Source organism: Rhamphochromis sp. 'chilingali' (assembly GCF_963969265.1).
Source record: "Rhamphochromis sp. 'chilingali' genome assembly, chromosome: 1".
NCBI classification, from domain to species: Eukaryota; Metazoa; Chordata; class Actinopteri; order Cichliformes; family Cichlidae; genus Rhamphochromis; species Rhamphochromis sp. 'chilingali'.
This window is the reverse complement of record NC_137929.1, coordinates 57,310,793-57,337,666: the sequence shown is the minus strand read 5'-3', so window position 1 is coordinate 57,337,666 and position 26,874 is coordinate 57,310,793. Positions and strand designations below refer to the sequence as shown.

The window sequence follows — 26,874 nt, the reverse complement described above, 5'->3', positions numbered from 1 at the left end:
CTGGGGCCTCCACCCGGTGGGACATGCCTGGAACACCTCACCCAGGAGGCGCCCAGGGGGCATCCTTGTCAGATGCCCGAACCACCTCAGCTGGCTCCTTTCAATGTGGAGCAGCTGCTCTACTCTGAGCCCCTCCCGGATGGCCGAACTTCTCACCCTATCTCTAAGGGAGAGGCCAGCCACCCTTCGGAGGAAGCTCATTTCCGCCGCTTGTATCCGCGATCTCGTTCTTTCTAATATTCTATCGTGATAATTAATTTTCATATCATTGCCTAACATTATGCCAGTACTACCATGAACAGAATGATATGGCCCAGCACTAGTTTGAATTAGTCTTCAGCATAGGGGTGACTTTAATTTAATGGAATTCACTAAACACCATTTTTAAACGCAGTTTTTTCGGGTGCTGGTGACAGAGCTCCGCCCAGCACCTCACATGCCTGAAACATCCAATAAAAGTGGCCCTGATGTGTGTAATGCTTCATTCTTTATAATTTAATACCTAACAGAAAGGTATGAATGAAAGGCTCCATTTGTTAGAGTTGTGCAGAGCTTGAAGCACATGGATCAAGTCCACATTCAGCGGGCTGAAGTATGATGTAACAGCGGTGCATTGATCCTGATTAATCAGAGGATGATCCCTGCAGCTCCAGGCGCAGCTCGCACAGAGCAGACAGGTACTCTTCATTGTCCTTGTCACAGTTCAGAGCTTTCTCATAAAACTCAGCAGCTTCCTTCCTGTCGCCCTCAGCTCTGGCCACCTGACCCAGCAGAGCGAGAGCTTCGCCATCACCTGGATTCCTTGACAGACGTCTGTCAGCGATCTTCTTGAGTTTCTGCAGGAAAGATGGAGGAACAAAGAAAGATGAATTTCTGTGGATTTAAAGTAACCGACTTTCATTTTCAGTGACTTTCTCAAACCAAGATTAAAAAAATATTTAATGTCTAACTGAAGACATATGAGTACAGCAGCTCCCAGCCTTAAACCACAGAACAGGACTGATTCATGCTGGTTGGCAAGTATGAGAAAGGACAGCTGTGGGAATGATCCAGACTCCACTCCCTCAGTACTGTGTTGAGACGATGTGTGGAAACAGGTACACTGAGTGTGCTTTATCAGATTACAGCCAGGGTCTGTATGAAGGTGCAGGAGAGCCGGTTCAGCAGGTGGGAGGTTTCTCAAAATACTCGCAAACACCTTGTTTGTGTTAGTGATTTTTGGCCCTACACAGAGATAAAGGAGTAATCCTTTGATGGACAAATCAAATATCACAAAGTTTTCTGCAAAGGAAGGAATCTAAAATCATCTTCCACCACCTGGAAGCTGAAAGCTTCCACCTGACAGATTAGCCTCCCTCTGACTTCACGTCCTGCTAATGAAAATGGTCCAGAGGTGCAGCAGACAGGAGACTTGGTCTCAGTACATTTTGACCATAAGCCACTGATTAGACTTTAATCACATAACCTTTAGCGCTCACCTTAGCACAGAGTTTCTTCTCATATTTCTTCAGTGGTATCAGGAGACCCTGCAGACAGGACACAGCAGGAGGCAGATTAATAACACAGATATAACTGATTGGTCATTAATAACATTCAAGTGTGAGTGTGTATGTTCTGATTGTTTACTGCCATGTGGCCCTCTGGATTTGGGCTCATTTAGCCTGAATTCCTATTTTAGAGCAGGGGTGTCAAACTCATTTTACATGGTGGGCCAGATGCAGCCCACTTTAATCGTAAGTGGGCCGGATCAGTGAAACATATTTAACTGTTTTCCTACATGATGAAAGAAAAGGACCTGTGACAAAGAGGCAAATCTGTAATAGGATCATTTCATTGTTTAGTACCTAATTGCTTTGTGTGAATGGCCATAAGGGAGGTTTTTATCAGCAGTAAAAACTGTAACACTTATGAAAACACAGTTAAAAGTCCAGAATTTCTGCTTGTGCTTGTTTGTGGTGATCGGCAGATCAAACAAGTTAAGAATTATAAATGGCGTCAAGCGCACATTCAGGCCTGTGAGACTCATTTAGGCAACATCCACACTGGCCTGGATAGATTTGAAAATGGGGTTTTCTTCTGAAAACGCTCTGCGTCCACACTATCGTTTTCAGTCGTTTTCACAGGGTTGCGCGTCCACAATGAAATGGCCAAAAACACTTATGTTCCTGTACTGTACATGCGTGAAGCGCAGGACGACTCGACCTGCCTCATTTCTGTCTGCTGTTTATTTACATTCCAGCTCTTTGAAACATCGTGCAAAATGTTGAGGCAAAGCACAAAGTCTTTTAAATGGATGAACAATGAGGTGGAGTTGTTGCTGCGAGAAACACAAAAGCCCAAACTTGCAAAAGCGAGTGAGAATTAAAGATTTTGAAGAAAAGCTATCAGGAAAAAAAAAAGCTTACAGTGAAGATGGATGGCCAAAACAGTGTGCTGGAAAAATGAGGACATTCTCGTGTAACACATGCTTCAAACACCTAGGAGACATCCAGGTGAAAGAGTAGCAGCTCTACTCTGAGCTCCTCATGAATGATAAAACTCCTCACCCCACCTCTAAGGCTAAGCCCTGGACACCTTTCAGAGGAGGGTCGTTCCTGCTGCTAGAATCGTTTATCTTATTCTTTCAGTCGCTGCCCACAACGCGTGGCTACAGGTGAAGGCGGACTGATCAGTAAACAAACAGAGTTGACTTCAAATTCAGCTCTCTCTTTACAACAACAAACCAGTACAGCTGCTGTGTCCACTGCTTTATTCTGGGACATGTTTTGCCCTTCAGGGGTCTGTGCTGGTCACGTGACAGAGATTTGAGGTCATGTGATTCACGTTTCAATTAATACTGGTTTTAATCGTATTTCATTCGATTGCTTTGCACCTCTTAACCAACCTTGGTGTAGTGAACGATGGCTTGAGCTTCATTTCTTTTGTGATGGTAATGAAAGTCACCAAAGCGCTGATGGATAGCTTGAGAAAGGCTTTCATCACACTCTGGTAACTTCACCAAGCACTGCTGGAAAATCTCCTCTGCCCTGAGAAACAAAGAGATGATCGTGATGATGACAAACATGCGCCGAGCAAAAAGACAGGAGTCACTGCTGCTTTCCACAGAGGAGTACCTTCTGAAATTCCTTTCCTCTGCATACAGCAGTGCCAGGTCAGCCCACGCAAGATGAAAGGACGGCTTTATCTTAACAGCCATTTCAAATTCACGAATACAAGAACGCCTCCAGTACCGCACTGCTCCTGTGGAGCCAGAAATCATGGTTTATCTCTGAGTTTGGGGATAACTGGACCTTTAGACATGCAGTATGTTTGAGCGTACTTTGGTTGCTGAAGGGCTTGTGGCTCTGCTCAGCAATCTTCTTCCTCTTGTAGCACAGCGCCAGCTGGTGGTGGATGAAAGATGACTGGGTGGTCCTCTTCAACGCTCGCTCCAACATATCAATAGACTCGTCCAGTTGATGCTGAAACAACATTTAATGGTCATTTTCACAAAAATTAGTAAAAAAAACTAAAGAAGAATGCCTCAATCCTGGAAGAAGCACCTCAACAATTACTGAATCTCCCGGAGGAACCCAGCCGAGGGATTAATAAAGTTTCATCTAATCTAATCTAATCTAATCTGATCTGATCTGATCTAACAATTTAGTGGAAACATTAACTTCCTCTATCTTCACTGAAGGAAGGAACTCAGAACCACTAAATTAAGCATAACAAACTTTAGTAATCTGTCTTTTCAGTCTCAAGCCTGATTCAGGTCACTGGTCAGAATAAAATAATAAAGATTTTACTATTTCTGAATCAGGAGAATTCAGGAAGGTGAAAGTAGAGATAAAAGGACAGAAACAGATCAGAATTAGAGAATGGGAAACCCAGCCCAACCAGCATGGCTCATTTAAGAAAAGGCCAAGTTAGTCTTTAACAACGATCACAGATAATCTAAAATCTCCGTGGAAGCTAAAATGTACAGAGCTGCACATCTTTGACAGCCTTCTTTGGAGCTGATGTAGGGTCAGGGTGCATGCTTTACCATCTTTAAATAAAAGATCTTCATGGACCTGTGCACTGACTCTTATATTACATGACCCTGGAAGAATCACATTATCTGTGGTTGCATGAGTAGTAAGCATTTACAATATCCTACATTCAGACTTACATGATTACGAAAGTATTTTCCTACGTAGCGGCTGACATGAGGGTTATCAGGATCAGTTTTCAGTGCTTTCTTCAGCAGACCCTCAGCCTCTTTGTATTTCTTATAGGCTCCGAGCTTCACGGCCAGCATGGACTGCAGAACAGCATCATCGGGGTTGAGCTCCAGGGCAAAGTGAAGCTGTTTGATGGATGGAGGCTCCTCAGTTTCCTGTAAATTTTCTAAAACCCACTGCAGATGAGAAACTGGTTAGTCTACTGTGAACTGCTGAGAACCACACCCCAATGAATTGCTGGGGGTTTTTTTTAGAAACTGATAAATTGGCTGTTTTTTAGAACAATATAAACATAATAAATTTATTAACTGATATCAAACTTATAAAACTGACCTCTTCTGTGCGAAAGAGGGCGATGGCGTAGCCAGCATTCCACTCAATGTCATCAGTCTGTATCTCAAGTGCTTTACGAAAACTGTCAACGGCTTGTAAGTAGTAAGATTTTGACAACTTGAGGTAGGTCCAGGCTTGTTCTCCGTAGACCTCTGGAAGGAGACTTGCTGATGAACCAGTGGGATACTTCACCTGCAGAGGGAGAAGGTTCAGCTGCAGTCAGAGGTTCAGAAGCATGTGATCTATAACATTTGATCTGATTGGTGTACATACCAGTATGTCCTCGACTTTCTTACAGTAGCTTTGTGACTGTGCAAAGTCTCCAGCATGATATTTCAGCCAGGCCATGTCTCCATACGTCACAATGAGCCGCCTCTCACTCTCATCCCCATGACGCTCCCTGATGGTCTCCTCTGATTGGTTTAAAAGTGACAGCGCTTCCTCTCGTTGATTCTGAAGATACCTGAGGACCATCAACACATGCTTATAATTAAATCATGTTTTTCTGGAATCATACTTCAGATGTCTACACCTGGCCTGGTCTTCAATAACAGCCCTGCAGCAGGTCTTTATTTGTTGACATTTAGCTAAGGTTCTAGACCCCATGGGTGTTAAGATAAATACTCTACCTGCATTTCCACCAAAATAATCATGCAAACAAGTTTTAGGAGGCAGATTTATATTAAGATCGTACCCACATACAGGATAGGTGGGTACTGTCAGGAAATTCAGCCACAACAACTGACTGATACAATCCATACTGTTTGAGATCAGTTCATATCATGGATCACCACTTCTACTGTCTCCTGGAGTGCTGACTATCTGTCAGAGAGGTCTCAGTTTGTCTGTTGTGGTGATTAGTATAGATATAGATATATATTAGATATAGATACTGGGGCACCAGAGGGGGCAGTCCTATCACCATTTCTGTTTACCTTGTGCTCCTCAGACGTCCAGTGTAACAGTTAAACATGCTACCTGCAGAAGTTCCCTGATGACACTACAGGGGTTGGGTGTATTATGGAGTACAGGGAGCTTGTGAGGAACTTTGTAAAGCGGTCCAAAATAAATCTCCTCTCTTTGAATGTCAGCAAGACAAAACAGATTGTGGTTGACCTCCAGAGGAAAAAAAACTGTGACTAGGTTCATCCACACGATCATCAGTGCCAGAGATGGAGCAGGATCAACAAACTAATCCGTAAGAGTGGAAATATCATTGGTTAGAATCTGGAGGTGTTTGACACATGGAGGGTCACAGGTCACTGAACAAACTGCTCTCCATCATGGACAACCACTCTATCTATCTATCTACCTACCTACCTACCTACCTACCTACCCACCCACCTACCCACCGACAAGATCAGCCTGTTGCTATGTTGCTGGCAGTTGCATCTCGCCAGTAGTTAAATTAGTTAAATTACCCAAAAGTAATTTTTCCCACTGCTGTGGAAACTGTACCTGACATAAGCCAAGAAGCTGTATGATCGAGCCACTGCCCCGCGCTGGCCGAGCTGCAGTTTTATGTGGTCCTGTAGTCGAGTGCTGAGGTTCTTCAGGTCCACGTCCTTCTTCAGATCCCAGGTGAAGTGACACTGCAGCTGCTGCAGCCTCCTGAGCAGAGCGCTGCTACCTTCACTTTAAGATGATCACAAAGAAAAACAAACTAAGTTACTTTTGCATGTCAGAGACTGCACTTTGTTTGTTTTTACTTTAATCTGTACTTCAGCTTTTACTGGAGTATTGTAACGTTCACAAGAACCAGACGGTTGGGGTCTCAGTTTGTCCGTTTATTCGGCACATAAGCCAGCGGGTTGTTAACTCAGGGGGAAGCGCTCTCGAACTACACCTCTCTTCAGCCTGGCACACACACAGAACAACCAGGTCCCCCCACCCCTTCCTGTACATCACCCTCACTACTTCCTGCAGCCCAACCAAACATGAATCTTAAAGGAACAACAACAGTGTGCAGAGAAAACCAACATGTCACTGTCCAGTAACACTTAACCATCGTTACACTGCCCCCCCAGCAATAAGTTCCTCGTCCCCGAGGGAACGACACAGTCTCTGAGGCGGGGCGGTAGCCTACGTTCCCTCCTTGACCTCCTGAGCCCCTGAGGAGGACGCGGAGCTTCGGGGCTTTGGGGTGAAGAGTCCGAGGGGGGGGGAACGCAGCCCCGGTCGGGGGCCCCTCTGAGCAGGGTCATGGACGCTCTGTACACGTCCCTCTGGAAAGGAGGGGAGGGACTGTCCTCTGTAGGGGGCCATCCGGTCTCTGTGCAGCGCTACTATCCTCCCCCTAGGAGGCAACTGCACCCTGTAAACAACCTCCCCCACTCGCTCTAGGACGCTGCAAGGCCCCACCCAGCTGCTATCCAGTTTAGGACACCGTCCCTTCTTCCTCTTTGGGCTGTAGACCCACACCAGCTCCCCAGCACGGAAGTGCCTCCCTTTAGTGGTGATGTCGTAATTCCTCTTTTGGTGCAGGCCTGCCTTCGCCAGCTGCTCTCGGGCGTAGGAATGTGCAGAATCCAGCCGGTCCTGCAGCTTCCTTGCGTAGTCCCGGCCCGGTGGTGCCTCTGGCGCGTCCGGGGGTTTCCCAAAAGCCAACTCTGCAGGAGTTCTCAGCTCTCTCCCTAACATGAGCAGGGCAGGCATACATTGGGTGGAGTCCTGCACTGCCGACCTGTAGGCCATGAGGGTAAGGGGAAGATGGTAATCCCAGTCCCATTGGTGTTCTGAGGTAAGGATGGCTAGCTGCTGGGCCAGCGTCCTGTTAAACCTTTCCACCAGCCCATCGCTTTGGGGGTGAAGTGGGGTGGTGCGGGTTTTCTTAGTCCCAAGGCGTTCACACATGGCAGCAAATACCTTGGACTCAAAGTTACGCCCCTGGTCACTGTGGAGGGTCTCTGCTGCTCCAAAGCGGCTGAACATCCCCTCCACTAATACATCAGCGACCGTCTCAGCCTCCTGATCTGGGATGGCGTATGCTTCCGGCCACTTGGTAAAATAGTCCATGGCCACAAGAACATAGCGGTTTCCTCTGTCTGTGCGAGGAAATGGGCCCATGACGTCCACAGCTACTCGCTCCATTGGGGCTCCTGCTGGTTGCTGCTGAAGCTGAGCCCGGGACTGGTCTTGTGGCCCTTTGTGTGAGGAACATGCATCACAGCTGCGGCAAAAGTCCTCCACATCCCTCCGCTGTTGACCCCAGTAATAGCCCTGGCGGAGGCGGCGAAGAGTCTTGGAGACCCCAAAGTGGCCAGAGCCAGTGCTCCCATGGCAGGCTCCCAGCACAGCTGACCTCAGCGACCTTGGCACCACAACCTGCCACCTCTCCTCCCCCGTGGCAGGATCCTTCCAGGCACGCTCCAACACCCCCTCCTTCAGCCTGAGAGCTGCAAACTTGGCCCACAGCCCCCTGGTACAGATGGAAAACCCAGTGACCTCATCCCAAAGGGGTTGCTCCCCCTTCTCCAGCCACTGCAGGACCGGCAGCAGGTCTGTGTCTTGTTCCTGCCGTGCCCTCCACTCCGCTGCATCCACCACCAGAAGAACCCTGCAGGCGAGCTGTGCTGCTCCGTCTATTGTCGTGAGTTCCCGCTCTATTTCCTCTCGCTTCTCACAGTAACGGCAGCCAGCTGCAGCACATGGGCGGCGAGAGAGGGCGTCTGCGTTAGAATGGTGCGTCCCTGCTCTGTGCTCCACGGTGAAATTGAAGGCTTGGAGCTCCTCCAGCCAGCGAGCCACCTGTCCCTCTGGCTCCCTGAAAGACATCAGCCACTGAAGGGCAGCATGATCAGTTCTGACAACAAATGCTGTGCCGCACAGGTAGTATTTAAAGTGTCTCACCCCCGCCACCACAGCCAACAGCTCTCGTCGTGTGACACAGTAGCGCCGCTCGCTCCTGTTCAGGACCCGGCTGAAGTACGCCACCACCTTCTCCCCTTCCGGTCCAACCTGCGACAACACCGCTCCCAGCCCCACATTACTTGCGTCAGTGTCCAGGACAAAAGGCAGGGCGGGGTCAGGGGGGGCAAGGACTGGGGACTCTGTCAGCAATCTGCGGAGGGTGTCGAACGCCTGCTGACAGTCCTGGGTCCAGATGAAGTCACGGTCCTTCTGCAGCAGGTGGAAGAGTGGTGCGGCTATGGAGGAAAAGCCCTTCACAAACCTCCTGTAATAAGACGCCAGTCCTAGGAAGCTTTTGAGCTGTTTCTGGTCTGCTGGTGTGGGCCACTCGGTAATGGTGTGAATTTTTTCCTCCAAAGTGCTGATGCCCTCACGACCCAGCTTGTGGCCCAGAAACTCCACCTCCCTCCTCATGAAGTGGCACTTGTCGGGATGCAGCTTCAGGCCTGCAGCCGCCACCCTCTCCAACACTTGTCTCAGGGCATCCAGGGCAGCATCAAAGGAGCTCCCGTGCACTAGAAGATCATCCAGGTAAACCAGACACCGTTGCCGTGGGACGCCAGCCAGCACACTGTCCATGAGCCTCTCGAAGGTCGCAGGAGCGTTGCAAAGGCCAAAACTCAGGACTTTGAACTGCCATAGTCCCCTGTTAGTGCAGAAGGCTGTCTTCGGTCTGGATTCCGGGGACAGTGGCACCTGCCAGTAGCCACTCCGCAGGTCCAGGGTGGAAAACCAGGAGGACCCGGCTACTAAGTCGAGGGACTCATCAATCCTGGGAAGGGGGTAAGAGTCTTTCTTCGTCACTTTGTTGAGTGGTCTGTAGTCCACACAGAAACGCATCCTAGGACTTTTTTTCTTAGGCACCATCACCACCGCGGAGGCCCACGGGCTATCAGATGGTTCTATGATGCCCGCCTTCATCATTTCACACAGCTCCCTGTCTGCAGCCTCCTGATGAGCCAGGGGCAGGCGGCGGGGGCGCACTTTAATAGGCTGGGCATCCCCGGTCTCAATGACGTGCTCTACCAAGTGTGTCAAGCCAACATCACTTTCTTTCAGGGCAAAAATGTCACTAAACTCTTTTAGTACCTGCCATAGACTCTCTTGCTGCTGTGGAGTCAGCCCCTCACAGTTCTTTGACCAGATACTCCTCACTGCTGAGAGCCTCTCCTCCTCCTCCTCCTCCGCTCGCTGTTCTGCTGGCGGGTCTGCAGGGGTCTCTGCGGTGGAGGTGGACGCCGCGGCAGATGCTGTGCAGACCGGGGGAGGAATAAGCGGCACCTTCTTCCCATCAGAGAGTACGAGGAGGCCTTTGCCTAAGTCCAGTACACCACCAATGGCTCGTAAAAAATCCAGCCCAAGGATGCAGGCGTCCTGCACGTCAGCCACCCAGGCAGCATAAGACACACCGAGGTCCCCCACCTTGAACTGGAACACTCCCTTCCCTCTCATTGGGGCCAGATCACCGGTCACAGTCTTAAGTTGCACGTTAGTCGGTTGTACAGCAGCTCCGGTTGGGACAATATCGGGTCGGACCAGCGTTGCATTGGATCCCGTGTCCAGCAGGGCCGTACAGGACACCCCCGCAATCGTCACTGGAACATGGCAAAAGCCGCCAACCTGGGTCCAGCCCACAGTGATGGCCGCACCGGGTGGAGGTGGCGGTGGTGTAGGGATGTCGTTCTCCCAGGCCCGTGTACTCCCGCCTACACGGGCCCGTGGGCGTTTCCCTGAACCGCTGCAAGCTTGGGGCACTGCCTGATGAGGTGTCCGACTTGTCCACATCCCCAGCAGCTCTGAGGTCGGCGGTGTGGGCCAGCCCGAGGGGAAGGCGACTGCAGCGAAGCTGTCTGCACCAAACTGCACAGGCCCGCTGGCGTCTCCATCTGTTCCACAGGTGCTGACACAGCCCTCACCACGTGTGCGTCGTCAGCGCCCCCAGAGGATCCTGCAAGCATCTCCCTCTCCAACGCTAGCTCCAGGGCTGCACTGAGTGTGGCCGGCCGAGCAAGCTGAGTTTGCATGCGGAGCTCTTTAGGGCTCAGGGCCTGCAGGAACTGGTCCCGAGCTAACTCCGCCTGCACTGATGGTGGCATGCTGTCATACGCCCTCCGGCAAAGGCACTCGACTTCATGGGCCAAAATGCGGAGGGGCTCACCTGGCAATCTGCGTCTGTTGTGGAACTCCGACCTCAGCAGCACTGGTTGGTTATACTGCCCGAAGCGCCTCTGAAGTGCTCCGACCAGAGCATTATAATCTCCCCTCTGCTCCTCGGTCAGCAGCAGCAGGCATGCAGCTGCATCCTCACACAGGCACAAAGCCAATTGGAGAGCTTTATGTTCCTCAGACCAGCCAGCTGCAACAGCTAACAGCTCGAACTGTGCGATAAACACTTCCCATGGCGTCTTGCCGCTGAACTTAGGCGTTTTTATATTCGCTGCAGCTTGCTGGGCGCCGCCATGTTTGTTTACATCACGTGACGGCGCGCCAAGCGAGGTCGACTCCTTCCCGCCGGAATCGCGGCCGCTGTGCGAACAGTTCCCGAGCCTAGTCAAACCTGGAGAAAATCCAGCCTCGGCAGACAGCCGCAGCGCCGTTTCCCTCACTCCATGGGCGGGCGAGCGCGGACGAACCTCCCTCTCCTCCGTCTCCTTCTTAATCCTGCCCGGCAACATCCTCGTCTCGTAACGGCAAGCGTCGCCGGCAACAGGGTCTCGGGCGTTCTGGGGTTCTTTTTTCTTTCTTCACTTCTGACACCAATGTAACGTTCACAAGAACCAGACGGTTGGGGTCTCAGTTTGTCCGTTTATTCGGCACATAAGCCAGCGGGTTGTTAACTCAGGGGGAAGCGCTCTCGAACTACACCTCTCTTCAGCCTGGCACACACACAGAACAACCAGGTCCCCCCACCCCTTCCTGTACACCACCCTCACTACTTCCTGCAGCCCAACCAAACATGAATCTTAAAGGAACAACAACAGTGTGCAGAGAAAACCAACATGTCACTGTCCAGTAACACTTAACCATCGTTACAGTATTTTTAACACTAGTACTTCTACCACCTCGCCTAGTAGTAGTAGTACCAATATTTGTAGTATTTAGGGTAGTTTTCGAAAGTCGGAAATCAGCTGTGAAGCTAATGCGAACTCACGTCATGTTACAGGAAACAGTCCTCCTCTTCCTCAAAGTACACACCGATGAAGATGAAGAAACGATTATGCGCCGACTGATCGGTCACTGAGTGGTCGTTCAGTGAGAAACGCTGACCTCAGATCAATCATTTACAGATCAATGGCTGATCAGTGATCTTTGGAGACGCTCTCAGCTGAGATGCAGAAACGAAACCTAACGTCCCCTCGTGGTGCCTTCATGTACCTCTCATATAAAACAGAAAGCCCAGCCTTCTCGTCGGAAAGCTTTCCTCCTTTCTTAAATATGCGCCTTCCGTCTCCTAACATAGTTTATATTTATGGCCATTAAGTTCTCGAGAGGACAGGAGAGGAGAGGATGAGCGATCTGAGCCATCAGCCTTTTACCTGTTTTCAGCGAGGCCCTGAAGGCACCACGAGAAGTGTGTGTGGTTTGTGTGACAAAGGTGAGAGCTTCACAGATCGGTCCACGAACTCTTCGTGTTCAGTCAACACTTTGCTGTGTCTAAGGAGGAGGAGGTCTCTGTGTGCTCCAACATGAGGTCAGTTTGCCAAACCTCTGATCAATAATCGATCATTTATCACAAAGTGAACCACCTGATGGACTTTAAATGCAGCAGTAGTTTAGCTTACCTGGCGCTCAGGTGCACGCTGAGAGATACAAAGTAACACAGTCTGTCTACCTGTGCATGTAACAGGGGACTGATATCAGAGGAAGAGGAGAAAGTGGACATTAACAAATTATAAACCTTGTATGTGAAAATAATAACTGGTGCTGCAGTAATCAATTATTTTATTAATCAAATATTCTATCAGTTATGTAATTGATAAATCAAATAAGAAATACTTTTGTCTTATTAATGAGTAATAATAAATATTTAAACGAGAAAAACAAAAATGTGTTTTTATGATGAGCTGCTCGTTGGTTTCATATTTTTGAAATGTTAATGTTTGATTAACGGATACTGGATATGACATCACTGTTTTTACAGCCACAATAATATGGTCTGTTATCACACACACACACACACACACACACACACACACACACACACACACACACACACACACACACACACACACACACACACACAGAGAGAGAGAGAGAGAGACATTCACATTATATGTGTTTAAAGATAATGTTCTGATCATTATTGAGCATATTTAACTATCCAGTAAGTTCACACATGAATCAGAATTTTATTATTGTTCAAAAGTACAATGACGAGTTAGAGACGCCCATCGTTATCTTCTCAAACTCAGACATGAGTAAAAAGGTTGATGATGGATCATCTTGAGGTGACTCCCTTGTTACTTGTCGCAGGTTGCACTTTAACCTCAGGACTCTGACCCTTCAGTTCTTGTGCAGTCAACCTTTTATTTGTTGTTTCATGATCATGCATAGAGTCTTTGTACAGTGGCTGAACAGTGTCAAGCAAACAGTCTCAGGTCCTGGAGAGCAATGCATGGCACTGCACTGAGGAGTGCACAGAGTGCTGCACACTTAGTGCTGCTTGGAATGCACTTCATTCATTCTACTACCAGCCTAAACTTCCCAAAATCCACACACTTAAGCCCTGTTTGCTCACAACTACCTAGCATGTACACACAAGTCCATGTTCCTGTTTACCTTCTTCAGTGCTCACCTCTTCAACAATATTAATTCCAGACCATGAACACTGGTAACTGGAAAAACACGGGCAACTGATGCATCTAACATCACTAACTAGACATCTTAACACTGGAATGTGCTCAAATGAGTTAAACGAGAACAAATTGTTTGGTCTCATATCCAAAAATATTTTACAGAACAATATCAAAAATATTCCACAAGTACAAACCTGTGTATCACAACAATAGCTGTCCCCTAACACAAACTCTGTGTTTGTGTCTCACTCCACATCTAAGGTTTCTTCTGGTTCCTCAGTGTGAGATTCAAACCACATTACTGATTTCACTGATTGGTTGATCACACAAAGTGAATTTTCTCAATGAGAGGAGCTGGGAGGTCTGGGTGAGCTGACATGTGCTGGTTGTAGAAACAGGATCCTCAGGCGTGTCAGAGCACTGAGTGAGCCTCGGTTCAGCCAGTCCTGGTTTGATGCTCTCCCTCTGATGCTCCTCACAGCGTTTTCTTTGTGACTCTCTTACAGTGAAGATAGCAGCGCTCTGCCCAGCAGGCTGCAGCAGTTGCAGTGTCACTTCACCTGGGATCTGGACCTGGACGTGGACCTGGAAACCCTGAGCATTCGACTACAGATCGACATAGATTTTCATCAGCGTCAGCATGAGGGAGAGAGTTGCACCTACAGCCTCTTGGCTTATTTCAGGTACAGTTTCTGTAGCTGTCTGATGAAGGAAAAGCTAAATTTATTCTGCTCATTCAAATCTCAACGCTTTTATTTCTGGGACTCTGCTAGAAAAAGAGAAGAACTAACATTAGCCAGAAGAAAGACAGTTTTTCTCACTGAAGTCCGTCTGACCAAAGACAAATTTGACCGTCAAAGGAAACAGTGGTCAGCATCAGCAGGATCTATATTTGAATGATAGAGAGATAGTTTTGTTTTCAGGATCAGATCCAACCCTGAGCTGTGTTTCTTCTGCTAATGTTACCTACCAGCATAGCAAAGCTACAGCTAGAAGAAAAACGTCAGCTTGCTTTAAGTTTACCTCATTATTTCAACCTTAATACAAACATGTAATATGAAGAGAAACATTATTGGAGTATTGGACTGAAGTTTCTGATTCTTTAAGAATCTTGATATAAATCTGTTTCCTGAAACTTGTTTGGACTCTTGTTTTTCTGGTGGAAATGCAGTAATTATCTAACCCTGGAGTCATGAACCTCAGATAAAAACCTAAATGAATCATTAACAAGTGTTAGTCTCAAGTAAGTTTCTTGTCAGGTGTTGTAAATGCCTCGTAGTTAAACACCAGTTGTAGAACAGCTGTTGATGACCTGTTGGTCCTCAGGCATCTTAAGGATCAACGAGAGGAAGCGCTGTCACTTTTAAACCAATCAGAGAAGACCATCAGGGAGAGATACGGTGATGAGAGTGAGAAGCGGCTGATTGTGACGTATGGAGACATGGCCTGGCTGAAATATCACGATGGAGACTTTGCACAGTCAGAAAGCTACTGTCAGAGAGTCGAGGACATACTGGTATGTACACCAATCAGATCAAACATGATGATCACTGCTGTTGAACCTCTGACGCTTCCTTCTCCCTCTGCAGGTGAAGTATCCCACTGGTTCATCAGGAAGTTTCCTTCCAGAGGTGTATGGGGAACAAGCCTGGACCTATTTCAAGGTGTCGAGGTCTTCTCTCTCAAAAGCCATCGACTGTTTTCATAAAGCACTTGAGGTACAGCCTCATGACACCGAGTGGAACGCCGGCTACGCCATCGCCCTCTTTTGCAGAGAACAGGTCAGTTTTATGATAAGAATGAAGAGTATTTGGATAGACAGCACCAAATGATAAACTAAAGGCTCCTTCAGTGGCATCGGTTGCTTCAGCGTCAGTATGATTTTTAGAAGTTTCAATGACTGATTTTTTTATTCAAGTGAAATAAACTGTAGACTAACCAGATTCTCATCTGCAGTGGTTTGCAGAAAATAAACAGGACGGGGAGGAATCCAAAGCCACCAAACAGCTTCGCTTTGCATTGGAGATCAACCCAAATAACGCTGCTCTGCAGTGCATGCTGGCCGTGAAGCTGGTGGCCTATAAGAAATATGAAGAGGCTGATGATCTGGTGAAGAAAGCACGAGAAAATGATCCTGATAACCCTCATGTCATTCGCCACTCAGGAAATTACTTACTCAATCAGGTAAGTCTGCAACTTTGGTCTTATTAATTCTTACTTCTGCTCACTGGGTCTTGGGCCCAGTAAGGGCCTCAATAACTGCCTTATTGAGGCCCTTATTATTTACTGCCTCAATAACCTCACGCCCGGTGATGGACAAATTGTTCCCTTCGTCCCCAGACTCTGTTTCCTGTACTGAAGGTGTGTCAGTTGGATTAAGGGGCTCCTCAAAGTATTACTTCCACCACCCAACAATATCCTCAGTCGAAGCCAGCAGTGCTCTACTACACTATACACAGTGCAGGTAGAGCACTGCTTTCCATTTTGAGTAGTCTGACGGGCAGAGTGGGACTCAATTAAAAAAATTAATCTAACTAATTAGAGGTTTTGTGCTTAATTAATCTTGATTAATCACATTTAATCACACAAGAAAATTTGCCCCAAATTTAAAGGGTTTTAGTGAGCTGGGGTCTATCACACCAGGCAAGACCCCAGGTGCAGGCTGTGTAAAGATGCTCCAGAGACAATCCAGCACATAACAGCAGGGTGCAAGATGCTAGCAGGCAAGGCATACATGGAACGCCATAACCAAGTAGCCGGCATAGTGTACAGGAACATCTGTGCTGAATATGCCCTTGAAGTCCTGATATCAAATGGGAGACATCCCTTAGGGTGGTGGAGAATGACCGAGCTAAGATCCTGTGGGACTTCCAGATACAGACGGACAAAATGGTGGTGGCTAACCAACCGGACATAGTGGTGGTAGACAAACAGAAGAAGACGGCCGTAGTGATCGATGTAGCGGTTCCGAATGACAGCAATATCAGGAAGAAGGAACACGAGAAGCTGGAGAAATACCAAGGGCTCAGAGAAGAGCTCGAGAGGATGTGGAGGGTGAAGGTAACAGTGGTCCCCGTGGTAATCGGAGCACTAGGTGCGGTGACTCCCAAGCTAGGCGAGTGGCTCCAGCAGATCCCGGGAACAACATCGGAGATCTCTGTCCAGAAGAGCGCAGTCCTGGGAACAGCTAAGATACTGCACAGGACCCTCAAGCTCCCAGGCCTCTGGTAGAGGACCCGAGCTGCATTTTGCACCATCTGTAAACCTCTAAAACGTTTCTTTGGTAGCCCAGAAAGGAGAGCGTTACAATAATCGATACGTGAAGACACAAATGCTTGGAGACGGACCTCTGCAGTGTTGCTTGATAAATGTTGTCTGAATTTGGGTATGTTCCTTAAATGATAAAAGGCAGTCTTTGTTGTCTCTTTTACATGGGACTCGAAGGAGAGCACCATGTCGAACCACACGCCCAAGTTTTTAACCTTGACATAGTCATCAATTTTCAAGATGAAATTTTGGGACAAGTATGGCTTTGGAACAAAGATTCTAAAGGACAAGATGGAGTTATTGGACTGTAGCAAGTTTAACAAGTTCATTTATACCAGTGACATCACATCACCCCACCAACAAACACCTCAGTGACTTCAAGCGTAGGCTTAGCCTCTCTCCTTATATATTTGTATTTGACTGGTGTTTTTAAATCTGTTCCAGAATCGACTGGATGAGGCTATTGTTGTGTTTAAGCGAGGCCTGAGAAGGCGCGATCAATTACCTTCCTTCAACTACCAGCTGGCTCTGTGCTACAAGCAGAAGAAAATTGCTGAACAGCGCCGCGGGCCCTTCAGCAACACAGGTACACAGAAATATACAACATGTTATCCTTTAATCAACACAACTCAAATCATCCTTTAATGCTCCACAGAAGAGGAGGGTAAGTGGAGGCGTTGCTGTATTAGTCACCTTGAAGAAGCTGTGGAGATGAAACCATCCTTTGTCCGGGCGTTGGCTGAACTGGCACTGTTGTACGCAGAGGAAGGGGATTTGAGCAGGTGCTTGTCTAAACAAAGCTGCACGATTTCCTCCTTTATTTCCTCTGGGTGTAAATTCCTAAACATCTCGTTGTTTCTCAGGGCTGAGGAGACTTTCAAGCACTGCTTGGAGAAGTTACCAGAGTTGAAGGAGAAAAGGGTTTGTCTGATTATCCATCAGTACTACGGTGACTTTCATCATTATCACACAAAAAATGAGGCTCAAGCCATCGCTCACTATAAAGAGGTAAGTTTCTAGGTGCCAGACATGTCAGCTGCATGTACAGTGTTAGACATGCAGCTGCCTCTTAATGTTCCACGGTTCAACTATGGATGGACGGATCTAAAATACAGTATTGGTATCAGTGCGATGCTGATGCTGACCTAAATTACTGGGCCGGATATTGGGTAGAAATTAAAAATGTAGCCCGATCCATCAAATATCACAAAAGCACCTCACAAAACTTGTGACATGGTGTAACCCAGGTGGTCCCCATATCATGTTGGAGCAGTTTGCGTCACGTGATAGAGTGACTGTTGTGTACAAGACCTGTCGGCGGTCTGGAGTCACTTCACACTGAAAGCATTTGGAGCCTCGTTACGTGCTGACAAACCAGCATTTCATCTCCAAGCAAGCTATCCCAGAAAAATAAAGCAAGAGTCTAAGTTCATCTCTGAATGTTTGTAAAGCATTCCCACGTTAAGCTTAACAACCGATATATGAAGCTGGGACATCTGTCATTGCTAAGTCTGACCGTACAATGGATAGACTCGAGTTTTAGTTTGAAAAGAACTGTGTTGCAGGCTAAACAGTTCTGTGGTTCGAAAGAAAAACAACAACAACAAAACAATGAAAACACTTTTTTCATACGTGTTAAGTTTTGTATAGAAATTGCACAAAATTCAATCTCAGGTTAAATGTGACAGAAACTGTCAGGATGGATGTGTATTTATGTTCAGCTTTAAGTACAAAAGCGTCCATTCTACAACCTGTTTTTTTTTAAGTTGTTGAATTATTTTGTGCTGATATTGCGCTTCTTTTTTTTTTCAGAACCAAAGAGTTGTTGAAATCTACATAAAATTGCATTTTAAATTACTTTTCAATATTACTTTAAATACTTTAAAGTTCTGCTAAAAGTTTAAGTAAAAAGCTCAGTATTGCTGATCTGAAGTATTTTGGGTGCAGTGTTTTTTGCATCCAAGTACAATAGAATAGCTTTAGTGTTTTGGCTTTTTAAACATGAGTATGAACTTATACAAAATGCAGCAAATATTAAAAAAAAAAACAATTTTATTGATTTTAAAATAGACAATATCGGATTCATATCGGTTTCAGCAGATTTTCAAATTTATATCGGTATCGGACTTAAAACAAGAGGTATCGTGCCATCATCATCTCTAGTTTCAACCCAAGAAGAACAATGAAAGAAGAAAAACTAACAGGCCTTGTTTGGAGGGTGGAGGTGTCGGGGCAGTAATGTGAAACATGTTACCGCTCAGATCTACCACATGACCTTAGTATGGATGGATTTATCTTCACCATAGTCTTCTGCTGTTTTCTCTCTGCAGGGGCTGCTGATACCACTGAAAAAATATGAGTGGAGACAGTGTGCTAAGGTGAGCACTAGAGACATAACAAAGGTTACGTGTTATATAAACTCAGTGTTCTTACCAAACTTATGGGTTGAGCATAACCTCATATCAAACATCCCTTGATTTAAATGTTTTGTTCAATACCACCTACTTGTGCTCCTGAGGACTGTTTTCAACTTCATTTTTGAAAACTACTGGTGACTGTCAGCTGTTCTGTCTGTCACTAGGTCATGTGAGGAGATGTGGCATCAGTCCCACTTTGGATGGTGCACCTGTCATTTCTAAAAAATGTTGTAAAATTGTAAAACATTGTTTTTTTTTTAATTAAAGCATAATGTAATGTTTTCTCACACTGAAAACTTTACGTCCAGATGAACAGAATCTACTTCTTTGGAACATAAATTAATCTTTCATTGTTCCTCTATTTTTTTCCCGCAGAAACTGAAGCAGATCGCTGACAGGCATCTGGCAAAGAATCGGGGTGATGGTGAAGCTCTCGCTCTGCTGGGTCAGGTGGCCAGAGCTGAGGGCGACAGGAAGAGAGCTGCTGAGTTTTATGAGAAAGCTCTGAACTGTGACAAGGACAATGAAGAGTACCTGTCTGCTCTGTGCGAGCTGCGCCTGGAGCTGCAGGGATCATCCTCTGATTAATCAGGATCACTGCAAAAACTGGCTATAACTAACTTACAATCTTACAAGGAGCCAAAAAGTATTTGTGATCTTGTTTTGAGAGCGAGACACTCAGAGAGAGCAGGATGCAATTAATCTTTTACAACATGTATTTTATCTCTTAGCTTTTAAATCCTAAAATGAGTTATTTAATTGCATATTAGGTTAATCGATATCACCAAGGCACTGAGATGATGCACTTGTGAATGTGATCGTGTGTGGTGTAAATGCTTTGTCTTGGTCCTTTAATAAAATTCTTGCTCAGTTGCTCTTGTTTTAAGATATTTTCCCTTAAAGTGAGAAAGAAGTAGAGACATTTTAAGTTTACTTGACATAATTTCTGATGATTTCTCACTTCAATAAATGCAAGACTTTGGAAGTAATGATGTAGAAATACTTAGTGTAACAGTGTTTATGCATATTAAACAGTAACATGAGTACTTCCATACTCTCTCACACAGTTTTCCTCCTACTGATTAAAAATGGCAGCAATCTGTATTTTCACATGGGGCAACTTTGATGTGTTTATATGATCACAGAACAAAACATTTCTGGGGAGTTTTGGATGATGTGTGGAGCAGTAAAGTTGTGGATTCTACTGTAATTTTGAGCTACAGATTTAATTGAAAACATGTCAGTATAACAGACAGTGAGTTGTCTGTATGAACCTTATAACTGATGTTAGATTTAAATAATTTAAAATAAAGTTCATGCTAGCTAAAACATGATCAGCTGGTGCTCATTGAGCGTGCTGTTAGGGCCGGGTTGAACTTCAACATTTCTACTTCAGACTTTGTTGTTTTTCTGCTCTTCGGTTTGAGCTGAACCACTTTGACCCTGTTGCTGTGTCCATGTATCATCTGGATAAATTTGTAGTTGGCACAGATTTCCATTCAAAGTGCTGACTGCCAAACTTTTATCCGTGCCTGGTTTTTATCCGGAGGAAAAGTGTTGAATGACTCCCTCACTTTCAGTCAGAGGTTAGCCACTTTCAGTGGAATGTGGAAACACAGATAAGACAGGGAAGACAATAAAATGGAAGAAATTAAATATGGAGTGAAACATTTGTGGTTCTGTTACAGCAAACAAAGAATTTCCTCTTTAAGAAGACTTAACGTGTTATGAAGAGAATCAAGCTGAACTCCATATAATGCAGCTGCTGACTGTTCACTGACCAACAGGAACAGTGCCTCACTTCACTTGTGCTTGCCATCATCTCTATATGCAGTAAAAGATAATGCATGTGTAATTTTTTATTTTTGGTTATATATCTTGGAGAAACATTGTCAAGTGTTGCACAGTTTTTAAGAGAATTGTATTTAAAAAACAAGAACGACATGTTCTGATATCACAGGTTTAGGACTGGAGACATCAGAGGGTAAAAACAGCTGCTGATAATTTACTGTCAAAGTTCAAGAGGATGCACGTAAGAAAACTAACCTTTATGATAAAAAACAAAGTTAGGAGAACTCAAATTAAAGTTTAAGTGAAGAAATTTATAGACAACACTTTCTTTTTTTATTCTAAACATGTTTTTTTTCTGTAGAACATAATTAATGATGATTAATTTATGAGAATAAGAGAATAAAATGTCCACCTTTCAACTACAGCCAGGAGGTGGCAGCACATCCTTTATCCTCACTTTCTACTCTACTACATGTACCACTGCTCTTATCTCAGTCTACAAGGACGATTGATTATAATGTAGAGGACAGAGTGTGTACAGTGACACACAGTCATAAAGATAAATGGAACGACTAGTAAGTAAAGATATTAGGCATAAAAACACAGAGAAACCTGCAACACATGGGGGTGATGGTTCCTGGCCTGGGGGTATAGAGTATGTTTTGGGAGTGTAAGTGTATGTATGTATGTTCTGTTTGTCTCCATGTTGGGCAAGTGTAACTGCATATGAGTGCATGAGGATGGGTGTGGTGGCATCAGCCACACATGGGTAAAATCAGTCCATACCCCCGCCGTGCCTCCACTGCTGTCCCAAATGACTGGCAGTTCAGACAGGTGATACGTTGTGATCTGACCCTCCTCCAGAGCTTTGTGGTCTTGGCAGTTTGTGATACAGACACACAGAATAACATCAATAGAAGTGAGTATACCAAACCACCTCAGCTGCTGCAGAAAGACGAGCTGCTGTCTTGTTGTTTTTGTGATCACATCTATGTGATCAATGGTTAATATACATTTAAACACTATCACTAAATTACTTGTGAAATCAGTACCTCAGATCTGAGTAAAGGGCCTGTTCTTCTACCTCACTTGACTTTCAAACGTGGATGCAAAGCTTCTGCTGTCTTGTTACTTGTGTACACTTTCTCTGTGTTTCCTGTTTAATTTACTCTCTGATTCAGGATTCTGTGCCAAGATGAGATCACAGCAAACAATTATAAATTAAGCTGTTTGGGATTCAGGAGCTTTCATTGATTATTATAAGTTATAATGAATTTTTCAATAAAGAAAAATGCGAGAAAAAGAAAGTAAAACATTAAGTTTTGTTTTATAAGAACGAAGTTTGTGTGTGTGTGTGGGGGGGGGGGTGTTATGGTAAGGACTAACTCAAGGGTTCATGCAGCACCCTCTGGTGGTTGTGCCGTGTGTATTGTATGGTGCAGTTTGGCAATAAAGGGAGTCGCCACGATAAGACAGAGCTGTCCCAGTGTCGTTTATGGCGTTGCTATTAAAGTCACGAGAGCTACCAAAACATGGTGTCAGAAGTGCTCGGGAGAGAAGAAGAACATAACGGAACACGGAAACTTCCTCACCGGAGAGAACTCGCCCTGCAAGGTTGCAATAACAGCCACAGTAAGAGCTAAGCTAACAAATTAGCAAGAAGCGCTAACTAGCATCTCGCGACTAGCAACATGGCGGCCGCACCAGCAGCCTTTCAAGTATCACCGCCGTCGAAGTTTGATTTTTCAAAGCCGGAAGAGTGGCCGAAATGGATCCGACGCTTCGACAGGTTCAGGATAGCATCCGGACTCGAGCTACAATCGGACGAAAACCAGGTTAACACTCTGATATATACAATGGGCGATGAAGCTGAAGACGTGATCACCTCGTTGAACCTGACCGAAGAGGAGGCGAGTGAGTACCACACTCTCAAAGACAAACTCGAGGCACACTTTGTAGTCAGAAGAAATGTTATCTTTGAACGTGCAAAGTTCAACCAAAGGCAGCAAGAAGCAGGAGAGACTGCAGACGGGTTTATTACATCCCTATATGCCTTGGCTGAGCATTGTGGCTACGGGGCGCTGCACAGTGAAATGATAAGAGACAGACTCGTTGTCGGAATAAGAGACAAGAGACTCTCGGAGCAACTACAAATGGATGCGGAGCTCACATTAGAAAAAGCAGTGATACGGATTCGCCAAAGTGAACTTGTTAAGAAACAACAGGATCTTCTTAAAAACAACTTCAAGCAGGAGAATCTTTGCAACGTGGACATCGTTAAAGCAAAAACGAAACACTTCAAACCACGAAAGACTGTACCACAAACCACGGAGAGGAATGTGAAAAGCCAATGCAACCGATGTGGAAAGACACCCTTTCACAGCAAACACCAGTGCCCAGCCAGAGAGGTACTCTGCAATCAGTGCAAAAAGAAAGGTCACTACGCAAGAGTATGTAGGTCTGGGGCAGTGGGAGAAATACGTGCAGCGGGTGGTAACAGAGAAGAAAGAGAAATAGCATTTCTGGGAACGGTAGCCTCAGATAGAACAGAGGATGCGTGGTTGACTAAAGTAAAAGTTAACAATGCAGACTGCTGGCTAAAAATTGATACAGGAGCGGACGTAACCGTCTTGCCTGAAAAAGAGTACAACACTCTAGCACAAAAACCGCAGCTGCAACCCACAGATCTGAAACTATATGGGGTGGGAATGTCTCCATTAACAGTTAGAGGGAAATTTACTGCTAACTTGAGCACTCCAAGCAAAGCTACAGTACAGCCTGTGTATGTAGTAGCAGACCTGACACAAGGATTACTAAGCCGCATAGCGAGCGTAGCACTCGGGTTAGTGGCTAGAATAGAAACTGTGTCACTCACTTCAGTAGAAACAGTGAAGCAGCAGTTTCCAACACTATTCAGTGGGTTAGGCCGGATGGCGGGGGAATACAAAATTGAGCTTAAAGCAGACGCCAAACCGTTTGCCCTGTCAACTCCAAGAAGAGTCCCGCTTCCCCTGTTACCCAAAGTCAAAAGAGAGCTTGCTCGGATGGAAGAGTTAGGTGTAATCTCCAGAGTAGAGCAGCCTACCGACTGGTGTGCAGGAATGGTTCCAGTACCTAAACCAAACAGAGATGAAGTGCGTGTGTGCGTGGACTTGACCAAACTAAATAATTCTGTGAAAAGAGAAAGACACATGTTGCCATCAGTTGAGCACACCCTAGGACAGCTAGAGGGCGCAAAGTTGTTCTCAAAACTCGACGCTAACTCAGGGTTTTGGCAAATACCTTTGTCCAAACAGTCAGCTCTTCTCACAACCTTCATCACGCCATTCGGAAGGTTCTGTTTTAATAGACTTTGTTTTGGCATATCTTCGGCCCCCGAACACTTCCAAAAACGAATGTCTCAGCTTTTAGAGGGGCTGGAAGGAGTCGTCTGCCAGATGGATGACATTCTGGTTTATGCTGACACACAAATCCAGCACGACAAGAGACTGATCGCAGTCCTGGAACGGCTCACAAAAGCTGGGGTGACATTGAAAAGTGAGAAGTGTGAGTTTGCAAAGACCTCAATCAAGTTCCTCGGACAGATCATCGATGCTGCAGGAGTCAAAGCAGACCCGGAGAAAGTGAAAGCAGTCAGCAACATGGAAGCGCCCACGGATGTGGGTGGAGTGAGACGATTCCTAGGAATGGTTAATCATCTAGGCAAGTACCTTCCCCACTTAGCAGAGAAAACACAGCCGTTGAGAGAACTACTCAGTACCAAAAACATGTGGTGTTGGAGTGAGGCTCAACAAACAGCATTTGACAACATTAAGGCAGAACTGAGTGAACCACCGAACTTGGCACTCTACAACCCCAAAGCACAAACAACAGTATCAGCTGATGCATCCTCCTATGGACTAGGAGCGGTGCTACTTCAGAAACAAGAGGATGACGCAACCAAACCAGTGGCCTTCGCTTCAAGAGCATTAACCCCCACGGAACAGAGGTACGCTCAAATAGAGAAGGAAGCGTTAGCCATAACCTGGGCATGTGAGCGATTCTCTGATTTTCTTATAGGCATTGAGTTCCATGTTGAGACAGATCACAAGCCTTTAGTACCACTTTTGGGCTCCAAGAACTTAGACGAACTGCCACCACGAGTACAAAGACTGAGAATGAGATTAATGCGGTACTCTTTCACCATCTCACATGTCCCAGGCAAACACATCGCAACTGCAGACGTGCTGTCCAGAGCACCAGAAAAAACTGTTTGTGACGAGACATTAAGAGACGAAATGAACCTGTATGCACATCAGGTGATTTCAGGTCTTCCTGCAACAGAGGAGAGACTACAACAAATAAGAGAGCAGCAAGACAAAGACGAAACACTAAAACAAATCAAACTCTACTGCAAGAATGGCTGGCCGGACAAACTCAAAATACCAGGTCCATGTTTCCCATACCACCAGCATGCAGGGGACCTGACTGTTGAAGATGAACTTCTCCTAAAAGGTATGCGTATAGTTATCCCAAAAATATTACAAAAAGATGTTTTGACACGACTGCACACAGGTCACCAGGGCATTGTAAAGTCCAGGGAACGAGCCAAGCAGTCGGTATGGTGGCCAGGACTGAGCTCTCAACTACAACAGCTGGTAGCAGAATGTGAGACGTGTGCAAAGGTGAGACAGCAACCCAGAGAAACACTCATGCCAACTGAGTTTCCTACACGGCCGTGGGAGTTAGTTGGTGCTGATCTTTTTGAGTGGAGTAACAGCCAGTATTTGGTTGCAGTGGACTATTTCTCACGATACATAGAAATAGCTAAGCTGTCCTCTACCACATCAGCAGCAGTGATTGACCACTTAAAGTCCATATTCGCACGCCACGGCATTCCAACAGAGTTAAGGTCGGATAACGGTCCACAATTCTCCTCAGAACATTTCCAAAAGTTTGCTTCAGGGTGGGGCTTTGCCCACACCACTTCCAGCCCGAGATTCCCTCAGAGCAATGGTGAGGCTGAAAGAGCAGTGAGAACAGTAAAGAGCCTTCTACAGAAAGAAGGAGACCCATATCTTGCTCTCATGGCATATCGCGCCACACCACTTGCCAATGGACATAGCCCTGCAGAGCTTCTGATGGGGAGGAAACTTCGTACCACAGTTCCCATACTTCCATCCTGCCTCAACCCAGGCTGGACAAACATCACTAAACTGAGAGAGAGAGAAGGGAAGGAGAGAGAAAAACAGTGGAAATGGTTCAACAACAGACACAGAGCACAAGACCTCACAGGACTACACCCAGGAGATCAAGTCTGGATAACAGACATGAAAACAAATGGAACTATATCAGGCAGAGCAGAGACGCCGCGTTCTTACCTTGTTGAGACCCCGAGAGGACTTCTACGTCGAAACAGGAGCCATCTCATCACACTAAAAGAGACCAAGACGGAACCGACAGAACAGCAGATCCCTGTCATACCAGAAGACAGCAGCAGCCCGGTTTCGAACCAGGCACAGCAGTGTCTTACACCACCGAATGACCGGATTACTGAGAAAAGATATCCCACCAGAGACAGAAACCCACCGAGGTACCTTAAAGACTTTGAAGTAGGTAGTAGGTACTCTCGAGCACCTGAGTGACCAGCCAGGGGCAGAATAATCCCCTCACTCAGCGGAAGGATTGGGAAGTCTACCCCACCTTCATAGTTGGATAAGTTCACACAGTTAAATAAAATAATTGTTATAAAGTGGAAACAATAAATGTCCGTTACAGAATAAAAGTTAACGTAACAGCATTGAAATATTCAGCTACAAGTTAAGTTGCAGTGAATGTAGTGTTGACATAAATGTGGATTAGCACAGGAAACATTATGGTTATAATGTACTCAGAAAGGGGGATGTTATGGTAAGGACTAACTCAAGGGTTCATGCAGCACCCTCTGGTGGTTGTGCCGTGTGTATTGTATGGTGCAGTTTGGCAATAAAGGGAGTCGCCACGATAAGACAGAGCTGTCCCAGTGTCGTTTATGGCGTTGCTATTAAAGTCACGAGAGCTACCAAAACGGGGGGGGGGGGTTTCAGTTGGGAAAGTTTTCGAAAGTCGGAAATCAGCTGTGAAGCTAATGCGAACTCACGTCATGTTACAGGAAACAGTCCTCCTCTTCCTCAGAGT

General features: G+C 46.0%; 2 protein-coding genes across 3 annotated transcripts; one reads left to right on the top strand and one right to left on the bottom strand.

Annotated features, from left to right (window-relative positions):
• Nucleotides 1-547: 547 nt before the first annotated feature.
• On the bottom strand, nucleotides 548-26,874 carry LOC308397154 (interferon-induced protein with tetratricopeptide repeats 5-like). Of its 2 annotated transcripts, XM_080882929.1 has the most exons (10): nucleotides 11,599-11,786; nucleotides 5,997-6,173; nucleotides 4,812-5,001; nucleotides 4,539-4,730; nucleotides 4,154-4,381; nucleotides 3,320-3,461; nucleotides 3,114-3,240; nucleotides 2,885-3,026; nucleotides 1,479-1,526; nucleotides 548-836 (listed from the first exon to the last, which is right to left on the bottom strand). In XM_080882929.1, exons 1-10 carry the CDS (start codon nucleotides 11,601-11,603, stop codon nucleotides 624-626), a joined length of 1,464 nt encoding a protein of 487 aa, XP_080739055.1. In that variant the 5' UTR covers nucleotides 11,604-11,786; the 3' UTR covers nucleotides 548-623. The 2 variants fall into 2 exon arrangements, with proteins under 2 accessions (XP_080739055.1, XP_080739054.1); XM_080882928.1 differs by lacking the exons at nucleotides 548-836; nucleotides 11,599-11,786 and adding an exon at nucleotides 26,837-26,874 and having other exon boundaries at nucleotides 1,176-1,526.
• Nucleotides 12,041-20,134, top strand: LOC308397407 (interferon-induced protein with tetratricopeptide repeats 1-like). The gene is made up of 10 exons (XM_080883312.1): nucleotides 12,041-12,138; nucleotides 13,750-13,926; nucleotides 14,570-14,759; nucleotides 14,833-15,024; nucleotides 15,200-15,427; nucleotides 16,955-17,096; nucleotides 17,166-17,292; nucleotides 17,374-17,518; nucleotides 18,841-18,888; nucleotides 19,303-20,134. Exons 1-10 carry the CDS (start codon nucleotides 12,134-12,136, stop codon nucleotides 19,513-19,515), a joined length of 1,467 nt encoding a protein of 488 aa, XP_080739438.1. The 5' UTR covers nucleotides 12,041-12,133; the 3' UTR covers nucleotides 19,516-20,134.